The sequence below is a fragment of the Taudactylus pleione genome, unplaced genomic scaffold, assembly GCF_031769625.1.
Source record: "Taudactylus pleione unplaced genomic scaffold, aTauple2 ptg000265l, whole genome shotgun sequence".
In the NCBI taxonomy this organism is placed as follows: Eukaryota; Metazoa; Chordata; class Amphibia; order Anura; family Myobatrachidae; genus Taudactylus; species Taudactylus pleione.
The window spans coordinates 7,691,604-7,703,776 of NW_028284667.1; the positions used below are offsets into that span (position 1 = coordinate 7,691,604).

Genomic DNA, 12,173 nt, shown 5'->3' on the forward strand with positions numbered 1-12,173 from the left:
TTTTCAGCTATCGATGTCAATACGCCACCAGTGGCAAGACATTTCGTTGATAAAGGACACAATATGGGTGACTTTCACTTTATGCCTATACATCAGATCAAACCTCTGAGAAGGGGAGGTGATCGGGGAAAAAAGCTGATGCAAAAGGAATGTGAACTAATATATCAGTTGGGTTCGATTCGTCCTTTCGGTCTCAATGATGAACTATCCTACAATGTATTTTTGTGATGAGCCTACACGACGAATTAGTTTGGGGACTGCTAGGCGTAATTAATGGACTCGATGTTTGTTTTGGTCAGGTGACATGATTCATTAATCCTGTTTTTCCACTGGATGGTGACATTATGTGATTAATTTTTTTGTTTAATTTTTTGCTGATTTTGTTTTGTTCAGATTGGGTAGACATTATAGTCGTTTTCTTGATGTTCGGGATTTACTATAAGTAGGAAATTCAATGTGAGATGTTTTTTATAAGGCAACTACTGTATGTCTTCCTGTATTATTTGGTCTGTGTATTTTCATATGTGTATGTCTTTTAGTGTTTTGTCACTGTACTGTTGGATTAAAGGGGGCCTGTCAGACGTCTATTTTCCACTCTGCACGGAGTAGTATGTGCATTCCGGTTACCTAGGCAACCGCTATGGGACAGGTCTTCCGGGTCCCTGGGACACGTGACGCAGTTGTGTCACGTGTCTCTGGCTGTCCACTGCACAGGTTTTGTGCTTGACACACGCCCCTCGCATCACGCGCCGTCATTGGTTTCTTTGCGGTATGACGTTTTGCGGGTGGTACCTGTATCCTGCAGTCTTAGATGAACAGCCGTCTTTGCCCGGTATGTGAAGCCCAGAACGAGTCTTAGCTCCCCGGCACCAGGTGAGAGTGTTAATTATATGTCTGATTCGGCGCCCTTTTCTCCTATTTCTAGGCCAGGTTATCAGATTCAGCTTGTGCTCATGATGAAGGTGGTTGTACCACCGAAATGGCCGTCGGGCGCTTCACCCAGCATTCTGCATTAGGTCACCAGGCATTGTTGAAATTCTACTGCATCAGAGATGTGACATGCAAGTGTGTCTTTTTCCCGATGTAATTTGGCTGTACTTCACTAATACATGTTTTTTTTCATTGACTGCTTGTTTGGTGTGCTGACTTCAGAGGTTGGTTTCCCCTCTCTTGATGAAGGGGATCTGGTCTCACTTTTTATATATATTATTAAGGAGTTTAGGCACCCCTTGTTGCTCACTAAAGTGTGTGCAGTTCTTTCCTGGAATTTGAGGCAAATGTAAAGCACTTTGAGTCCTTTAGGAGAAAATCGCTATATAAATAAAATTATTATTATTATTAAAATACATTTATTTAAACTAATTTCATATTAAGACAAATAAAAATGACAGCAAAATAATTAAAAAAATACTGGTATACTCAAAGCATTTTATAAAACATTTTCATAAAAACATACAAAGATAAAAACAAAGTGCTGAGTGCAAGGTGCTTATCTTAGTCAGAGTATGAGTTAGGTTCATGAAAGGTAAGATCATGGAGCTCCCAACCGGTTTCATCTGGCTTTTAGACTTATATCTTGCACATGATACCTTATTGAACATAACGTTATTCTTATATTAATTTTAAGCATTTTTTGGCGCTGGTTATCAAATCCAATGTTCACTATATATATATATATATATATATATATATATATATACAGTCAGGTGCATAAATATTGGGACATTGACAGAATGTTCATATTTTGACCTCTATTCACCACCACAATGGCTTTGAAATGAAACAGACAAGATGTGCTTTAACTGCAGACTTTCAGATTTAATTTGAGGGTAATTACATCCAAATTAGGTGAACGGTGTAGGAATTACAACGGTTTCTATATGTGCCTCCCACTTTTTAAGGGGCCAAAAGTAATGGGACTAGCAACTCAAAAGCTATTTCATGGACAGGTGTGGGCTATTCCCTCGTTATTTCATTATCAATTAAGCAGGTAAAAGGTCTGGAGTTGATTCTAGGTGTGACATTTGCATTTGGAATCAGTTGCTGTCGACTCTTAATATGAGATCCAAAGAGCTGTCACTGTCAGTGAAGCAAGCCATCATTAGGCTGAAAAATCAAAACAAACCCACCAGAGAGATAACAAAAACATTAGGTGTGGCCAAATCAACTGTTTGGAACATTCTTAAAAAGAAAGGACACACCGGAGAGCTCAGCAACACCAAAAGACCCGGAAGACCATGGAAAACAACTGTGGTGGATGACAGAAGAATTATTTCCCTGGTGAAGAAAAACCCCTTCACAACAGTTGGCCAAATCAAGAACACTCTCCAGGAGGTAGGTGTATATGTGTCAAAGTCAACAATCAAGAGAAGACAAGAGTGAGTATAGAGGGTTCACCACAAGATGTAAACCATTGGTGAGCCTCAAAAACAGGATTTAAGACCAGATTAGAGTTTGCCAAACAACATCTAAAAAAGCCATTACAGTTCTGGAACAACATCCTATTGACAGATGAGACAAAGATCAACTTGTACCAGAGTGATGGGAAGAGAAGAGTATGGAGAAGGAAAGGAACTGCTCATGATCCAAAACATACCACCTCATCAGTGAAGCATGGTGGTGTTAGTGTCATGGCGTGGGCATGTATGGCTGCCAATGGAACTGGTTCCCTTGTATTTATTGATGATGTGACTGCTGACAAAAGCAGCAGAATGAATTCTGAAGTGTTTCGGGCAATATTATATGCTCATATTCAGTCAAATGCTTCAGAACTCATTGGACGGCGCTTCACAGTGCAGATGGACAATGACCCGAAGCATACTGCAAAAGCAACCAAAGCGTTTTTTAAGGCTAAAAAGTGGAATGTTATGCAATGGCCAAGTCAATCCCCTGACCTGAATCCGATTGAGCATGCATTTCACTTGATGAAGGGAAAATGCCCCAAGAACAAGCAGGAACTGAAGACATTTGCAGTAGAGGCCTGGCAGAGCATCACCAGGGATGAAACCCAGTGCCTGGTGAAGTCTATGCGTTCCAGATTTCAGGCTGTAATTGCCTGCAAAGGATTTGCAACAAAGTATTAAAAAGTGAAAGTTAGATTTAGGATTGTTTAGTTTGTCCCATTACTTTTGGCCCCTTAAAAAGTGGGAGGCACATATAGAAACCGTTGTAATTCCTACACCATTAACCTGATTTGGATGTAATTACCCTCAAATTAAATCTGAACGTCTGCAGTTAAAGCGCAACATATGAAAATTCTGTCAATGTCCCAATATTTATGCACCTGACTGTATATGTATACATATATAAACTGTGCATGTATATATATATATTATATATATATATATATTTATTTATTTTTACAATGATCAGCTTGTGGTCTGCTTAGGCACACAAAGCTGCTCACGGGCATCGGCTCCTGGCTCTGCTCTGCCTGTCAGAGCGGAGCAAGAGTCGATGTAAGGGGGAAAGCCATAATAATGCCATCTCCAGGTGGCATTATTATCACAAGACTTCTTTTTTTCTTTTCTTTTTTTCATATGTTTACCTGTGGTAAGTTTGTAGCAGATCACACATTTCCCATTAAAAGTATGGAAAATGCTATCTGCTTACTAAAAATTTGTAAATTAAAGGGCTGGAGTAGTTTTTCACAACTGCTCCAAAAGCCCTGTAATACATTTATGTGACACTAAAATAATGTGAAATGGATGTGAAAACACCCATTTTCACATTATTTTAGTAAAAATAATATTGATAAAGAGGCCAATGTCACTTATTCTGTTTGTAGCATATTGTGTATTGCAGTTTTTGGATTGTAGTTGTGGATTGCAGTATTCATGTTCATATTTATGTTTAGTCCACAGGGTAGAAACGAAGAAGCCACAGTTGAGAACCACAACAAGAACACCAACACCTAAAACAAAACCAGGTACTTCTTGTTTAAATTTGTTTCTACTCTACATAATGCTCCTATTGTGTTATTGTATTATCTAGGAGCAATCACTAAACATTCTTTGGGGACATCCCGTTGTACTTTTTTATGCTTTCAGGTGATAATTTTAAGTGTGAAGACCGCGTTTGGCAATACTCTGGTCTTTGTGGTATTTTGCTACTCTTTAAAAAATATATATTTTTTTAGATATATTTGATGTTCAACTATGATCTGTGTACAAGCATTCATTGGTACTATTCTACATTCTGTGGACAATCAATGCTATTTTTCTACTACTTTACTATTTTGTGCTTCATAGAGAAAACCAGAACAATCAATTGAGACCCTTGAAAATATTCCTCTTTTTAGGCCAATGATTGTTAATATTCTAATCTTGGAATGACGAGTGTTAATATTTTTCTGTACTTTCTTGGGAGTATTTCTAGCATTACCCTGCTTTCTGGCGACAACAAAAATGAAAATACTATACTCTGGGATCCAGTGATTAATCTGTTATTTCTGATATGTGCATGTAATAATACTTTAACCTGTAGATGGTTTGGTAGACAGCTAGTTAGAATGTAGTTAGAATGTACTACTCTCTTGGGACAGCACATAAGTAGTGTTTAGGCTCTGTGGGAAAAGCAATCACAATAGTCTAGCCGCTGAGACAGGCAGATGTAATTCTCTCTTGGGACAGCTAATAAGATTTATTTAGTCTCTGGGCTTAACCATTGGGAATAATCTACTATCTGGGAGCAAACCATATTGTATGCTCTGTGGGCAACTGGTGAGAATTATGTAGTCTCTGGGAGTGAGGACAATCATTGAGAAAATTGTAGACATTAGAGACAACCGGTGGTGGTAATGTGCATTCCAATACATTTTCATGTTCTGAATTGCCGGTTATGTTATTATTTATTTTCATTATAACATAAATTTACTAAAGGGCAATTGGAGTAGAATTCATAAAATTCTACTCCAAACCCTAATTATCACATACTTTTAGTAAGCAGATCACATTTCCCATAATTGTAATGGGAAATGTAATCTGCCCAGATTTACTAAGAATAAATTGTGAAAAAATCCCGGGGGAAGCCCTGTGATAATAACGCAACCTGGAGATGGAGTCATCCAGGGTTTCCCCCGGTTCCCCGACTCCTGCTCTGCTCTGATAGGCAGAGCAGAAATGGGAGCCGGGCCCCAGTGATCACCTGTGTGGTCTAAATAGATCACAAGCTGATCACTGCAAACTGGTCTACCGGCTCCTGCACTGTGACCCTGGTCAGCTGCTGCATAGAACAGTGCAGGATGGGAGACCAGCTGACCAGAGCTCCAGAGGACATTACAGTGAACCAGAGGTAAGTGAAAGTGTGAGGCAAAGGGGTCGTTGCGGGGGGGAGGGGCAATCACAAGGGGTGTTTGTATGGTGAGCTGGTTGGCGCATGCACGAGTACCTTCATCTCAAATGCGGATTGTAGTAAATAGAGCCCAGTAAGAGGTCAATGTAGGAATTGTGGGCCTGATTCAGAACCGAACGCTCTGACCAGAGCGCTCGCTCTGAATCAGTGCCCTCCTCCATGAAAATGGAGCGGCCTCCTGGCCGCTCGCATAGCTGTGGGTGACCACCCACAGCATATGCGAGCGTCCATGATGACCCTGCGGTAGGGTCTCGCTGCCGCAAGACTTGGAGTGATTTTGGCTCTATCAGAGCCAAAATCACTCCCACTGACATCACTAGTGATGTCAGTGGGCCCGGCTTCAGACGGTAGGCGTTCCCATGGGAACGCCTCCATCTGGCCGGCACGCCCAACAAAGGGGGCGTGCTGTCAATCAACATCGACAGCACGCCCCCTTTGGTGCGAGACCCGGAGCGATGGAGAGCTCCCTTTGTCGTGCGCATGCGCAGTGGGGGAATATCGACCTGCTTGCGAGCGCCCTGCGCTCGCGAGCGGGTCTGAATGACCCCCTGTATTTTTACTGGAACTATTTATGGAAGAACTGCTATTAAATCATAAACTCAGCATATACGACACAGAATATGAATTCTCGTATGGAGTATAAATGGTATACAGGTTATGGAGAAATATCACTACTGAAAGGAGTTAATATGCTAAAATCCAATTAGGGGTAGAAGTGGATTTTAATTTAACAATATTTAAATCACTACTGACAGTAAACACAACAAAGGAATAGCAGTGACAATTAATAAAAATAGTTATATGCTTTAATTTCCTACTTGATACAGTATTTACTATTTCCGGTCAAACATTTCTTGAAATCCCCTCCCATTCCAGCCATTATTTCTTAAATATATTCGATTTTATAGATGGAAACAAAATGCACTTTATTTACTTCAGAAGCTATACTTGGGCTTAGAAGAAACCAATCACTGAGATATTTTGTCTTGCTCGTTTAGGGGGAGATTTATCAAAGCTTGGAGAGAGATAAAATGTAGAGAGATAAGGGGCCTGATTCAGAGCCGTTCGCTGGTCGCGTTCGCTCGCACAATGTGTATGCAAATTGCGTAGTCAGTGCTACCGCACTGCAATGCATTAGCACGCCCAATATTTCTTAAAGAGTGATCACATAGTGTATGCAGACACCCACCAGCCTGACTTGTGCACGTCATGTCCAGGAAGTGTATGCAACCATCGGATGCTATCGCAGCGCTTGAGACTGACCATACCCTGCCGCAAGCACTGCAAGCACTTCAGTGTAATAACAAGCCAGGTGACGTGTACTATGATGTTGTTTTTTAATTAATGCACCCCTCTAAAATGCCGTTGAGATGCTCAAGCACGCCTGCGTTTGCACCTCCACTCCCCCGTTTTTAATGGACAGCCCCTGTTACCACCTACAAACGGCTTCCCCTGTCACTCACTCTGCTGGGCTGTCTATGTGCAGCGAGCGAACGCATTGTGAACTTCCGCTAAGGTATGTGCACGCGCACATCGATGCATACGCACAATGCATACACACTGCATACCATCGGCAGCAGCGAGAGTATGCATCTTAGCGAGCGGGTCTGAATCAGGCCCAAAGTATCAACCAATCAGCTTCTAACTGTCACTTTACAGTGCCGTTTGTGGGTGGTAGCGGTGTGGTGGTCGGTTGAACGCAGGCGCATCAGTGCGTTGCAACGGCGTACATTAATTAGCTAATTCTTGGCCATACGCAGCCAGAGGCCTCTTAGCGTGAGCTGAAGCAGCAATTCCTGAGTGAAGTCTGACCTGCCTTAACTGTGCATATGGGTCCAATGTTACCGATTATTCGCTACTGTATGTTGCCCGAGTATACAGATGTGAGTAAGGGGAAGTGGGCATCTTTATGTCAGGCTGTGATCGCAATGCCAACATAAAAAAAACCTTGCTCTAATTGATAAATAAACTAGTACAGAAAGTATAAAAAATTTCGAAATAAATAAACACATTTATTATCACAAATACATTCAAATAAATTGCATTGACTGGTCAATAATCTAAAATAACACATAAACATCAATCTCCCAATAAAATGGATAACAATTAGTTTGTTTAGAAAACAATATAACCTCAGGATCCAAATAATCTTAATATATGTGATTGCAATGCGATTGCAAACATTTGCATTTCACCGCCGATATTAGCAACTGCGTAGCGTGTGTATTAGCAGAATGGTGATCCTTGCTGAATCAGGCCCTAAGTCTTTGGACAGAGATAAAGTAGAGAGAGATAAACTACCCACCAACTAGCTCCTGTCACTTTACAGGCTGTGTTTGAAAAATGGCAGATAGGAGCTGATTGGTTGGTACTTTATCTATCTCCACTTTATCTCTCTCCAAGGGATGTGCATAGATCCCAAAGTACCAACCAATCAGCTCCTGTCTCTATTTAAAAATGACAGTTAGGAACTGATTGGTTGGTACTTTATCTCCATCCACTTTCTCTCTCTCCAAGCTTTTATACATCTCTCCCTTAGTTTTATATATAGATACAATAGGTTTCAGATCAGTTAGATATTTAAATTAATTTGTTAAGCATAGTTTAATAGGCAGAATAATGTTGCAATTACTGTGGGGAGAATTCAGATATTTCAGAAGTTTGGCCACATGGGGAATTTAGCCTTTTTTTTTACTCCCAGACGCTCTGTGATACCTCTTTTACACCAGAGCTAAAATCCTGGTTATTGCAGGTTTAACCCGGGTAGCTCCTTGGTGTAAAATGGGACAGGGTTGGATTCCCGGGTGGAGTGACCCGGCAATGCAACCCAGGTAACTTGCAGGGTTTAACTCGGGAATAACCCGTGAAACCCTGCAGTGTAAACAGAGCGAACCGGGTCACAGTGACCTGGATCGTGCCGCATGCCTGCCAATTGGCTGGCTTCAGTGGCACTTGGAGATGACGTCATCTCCAAGGGTACACTTCAACGCCGGAAAAGCTTTGTCTCTGCAGACCCGGATCCTGGGTCGGCGCCAGTGAAATTTCTGGTCTGATCCGGATTGAAACCCTGTTCTAACCTCTGGGTCAGACCCGGGAAATTTCGGTATAAAAGCGGTATGAGTGTACTTTATCCATACTTCCCAACTGTCACAAATTTCAGCAGGACAGTCCTCATTTGAGGGCTATGTCCCTCTGTCTTGATCCTAGTCTGCCTGGGAGCCATTCACGCTGCTCAACATAGGAAACACTAAACTTGTTTGCAAAGCATTCATGTATTGTATGAAAAAAATATACACCAATTCCGCATTTATCTGGTAGAAAATCCAATTACTGTACTGACTGAGTGAGAAAAATAAGAAGTCCGCTATGTTGTTGCTATGTTATTTCTGTCTTGTACACATTAGGTGGCAGGTCTCAGACTGTAGTTAGTAAAAAAAAGGGATGCAAATGAATAATATTAGATTACCAGAGTTGTGACAGGCCAGATTGAAAGATATAATTGTTTACTTAGCACTCGCTGTGAGAAGACAACGCTCAGCTGGAAGATCTCCAAAATGGACGAATTTCTCTGCTGATATTTGCTATGCAGCCTCTCTACAGCTGTGACAATTTTGGCAACGTGTTTAGGTACTTTCTTGTATTATCTGGCTCTCTTCATTTTAATAACAGCTCAGTTATTAAATCAGAACTGTCATACATGTGATCTATGATAACTTTCATCAGATGTGCTTATATCATTGTACATAAATAGATCCTTTGGTGGTAAAAGGAAATTGTGAGTTGTCCGAAATAAGCAAATATCATACTGTACTTCAAAATTAATATCTATGTAATTTGGTGCAGAAATATATTTGTGTTTAGCATACAGTTGCTTAGCATTATTCAGAAAATTAAGTAAATCCATATTTGCGGGAATTATTACATTTGTTCAGATGAAATGTTATCAATACACATTGAGTCCCAATCAAAGCATCATGTTAGGATTCAACACAATTTGCTTTTAAATTACATGGCAGTCATAACATAAGACCATTCTTACCTACTCTCCTGGAAGTTGTGAGAGACTCCCTAATTTTCAAGTAGCCCCCAGCACCTCAGAAAGAGTGTCCCGATCTCCCGCATCCCACCCAATTCCTAGTGAAGTGGACAGGATGGGGAAATAATTGCCTGGAATCGCAGCTCCGTATGGAGGAGCCAGGACTAAATGACGCAAACATGTGACATTTAGCACAGCCCTCCTTGCGGTCCTGCAATTCGACTTCTCCCAGAGAGGAGCTTTAAATAGTTTGCAAGTATGCATTAGACCATAGTCAACTGAGTATAGGCAGGAAATATAAACATCCCCAGAAGTTATGTGATTCCTCCTACCCTTTTGGGATATTTTTCCTGCCTCTCGCTGAGTGTGGCAATTGTGTTGAGTCAATGTATTCCTTTCTCCAGATGGCAGAGATAGGAAACTTCCTTACCTCCAATAAATCTACAAGATGCTCATCTCAACATTCATTTTATGCTCAACATCATCAGTTTCTCATATTCTTCATACTGGGACGCCACTTTCAGTTCACGTGACAAAAGCTAGAATCTGAATGTTTGCTATAGGCAACATCTCCACTTCTAAAAACCCTGCAGTTTAGTAACTATATCGTTGGTTGTTGCACTGTGGGTCTTCTCCTAGGGGTAGAGGTACCGTTGGTATATTGAGTAGTGAGTCCCAGAGTAAGTTAGGAACTGCAATGCTGAGTATAAGCAATGTAATGCAGGACAGAAGTAAACAGAAGAACAGTGAGGATAAAGGGCCTGATTCATTACCGATTGCAAACCGCGATTACGCATGCAATTGGTCAATTGTTGAGTTTTGCGCATGCGTATGCAGTGCGTGAAGGTTTCACTGCGATCTACACAGACCCATCGCAGAGTGATTGACAGGAAGTGCTGTTTGTAGGAGGTGACGGGGGATGGTCAGAGAATGACGGGGGGTGGTTGGAGGAACGCAGGCGTGCCAGTGCATTTCAATGCCGTTACAATTAGCCACTGCAATGCCATACGCAGTTTAGGTTTTCACTGCGTGTGATGAGGTTAATAATTTCTGAGTAAGGTCAGACCTTGTGCAAGTGTGCGTGAGGGTCTCATTGCACTGGATGTTACCGATGGTTTCGCTGTCTTGCTAAACATTACGGATGTGTGTAAGGTAAGGTGGGCATCCTTATGTAGTGTTGCGATGGCATAGCACTCATTTACAAGGAAAACCAGTACAATTTAGTGCTGTGGCTCTTCAGGGCAAATCATTTGCACTATATAGGAGGAAAAGGTAGTAAAGTAAGTGTTGTCCAAAAGTGGACAACACCCAGTGTTTGAAATTATTTGCATACGATTAATTTCGTAAATTGAATGGGCCAAGTGGTGAGCACATATCTTTGAATTTAATTTAAAGGGATAGATGCATAAATTTACATTATTTAAATCTGCTCTGGCACATAGTATCTGCTCTGGCACAGAGTTCCTGGTTCCCGTTGTCTCCAGTGTTTTAATCTGAATGCCTTCTGATGTTTCTATTTGTTTCTTAACTGGCTCTGTTCCTGTTGGTGTGGTTCTGACCCAGCTCGTCCTTGAGTCTCCTCATGGTATATCTGTGGTACGCTTGTGTACCAGTCTCCGATTAAAGACCTTTCTTCGTAATCCACACCTACTCGTAACATCTGGAAGCCTTCAAGCAACGAAGCCCAAGATCATGATGACGGGTGCTCATTACATCCTGAAGAATTTCCACTTCAAAATTACCCTTAAAATTGTATGGACTCTTCTTTAAAAAATATAAAGAGAACACCATGATACTCATTCTAATGTTATGATTCACGTTTTTTGTATTTGTGTCCTTAGCCTCCCCCTGTTACCTCCCTTAAACGCTAACTACCTATCACTCATTTTACGAGTGAATCCTATGTGGGAGCGTACTCGCAAACTAATTGCTGCACGTGCGCGGTATGACTTTCATGCATGCGTAATGGCTAAAAATCTCTCAATCTCTGTAAATAACAGCATTCCATAATTCTCTGAATTTATGTCACATAGCCTCTACAATAAATATATGGTTGACATGCAATGCACTCATTTAGAAGGAAAACTAGTGCAATTTAGTGCTGTGGCTCTTCAGGGCAAATCAATTGAAATGCAGGTTGCAAAAAAATAAAAAGTCAGAGGTTTTATTGATTTTTACTTAGAATTTTTGTCTCTGAAAATTCCCAACTTTTCAGTGTTGGCCAACTGCACAATAAAATCCCCCCTACTGTGGAGGTAAGGTGGAGGTAAGGTACAGTTCTTACCATATGTTTTTAATTTTTAGGATTCAGAGGTTAATAATATTTATTTCAAATACAAAAACTGCACTATTGGTGAAGTCAGTAAAAAAACAAAAAGTAGTTATCCTAAACCGTAGCTCAGCTCACCCTTTTAATCAATCACACTCACATGTTCTGCTTTATAAAACGACATTCATATTATTTAATTGGATTCATACCAGAAATATGAAAAAGTATGAAGCTTATAGCATAAGTCTGTGCAGATGGCGATCAATCTTTCTCCTTCATGCAAATTCTTCAGCTTTCGGATGGTCCAATTGTCCTTGTCTAGAGCCTCAGAAATCCTGAACGCTTTTCAATGCATATAATGGGGAGATTTATCAAGGCTTGGAGAGAGATAAAGTATCAACCAAACAGCTCCTAACTGTAATTTTTCAAGCGCAGCCTATAATATTCAAATAAAGACAGAACACACTCTTCGACTGTTGTATACATTTATTAAATAACCACTCCCCTACACATCCC

General features: G+C 40.8%; 1 protein-coding gene across 8 annotated transcripts in view; it reads left to right on the top strand.

The window, feature by feature from the left end:
- Positions 1-12,173, top strand: part of ABI3BP (ABI family member 3 binding protein) — a 515,514-nt gene that overhangs the window by 290,918 nt on the left and 212,423 nt on the right. For all 8 annotated transcript variants that reach the window (XM_088481142.1, XM_088481145.1, XM_088481144.1 and 5 more), the window contains exon 9: positions 3,857-3,928. In XM_088481142.1, the coding sequence (XP_088337268.1) occupies positions 3,857-3,928 (72 nt within the window). The remainder of the gene's footprint in view (positions 1-3,856; positions 3,929-12,173) is intronic.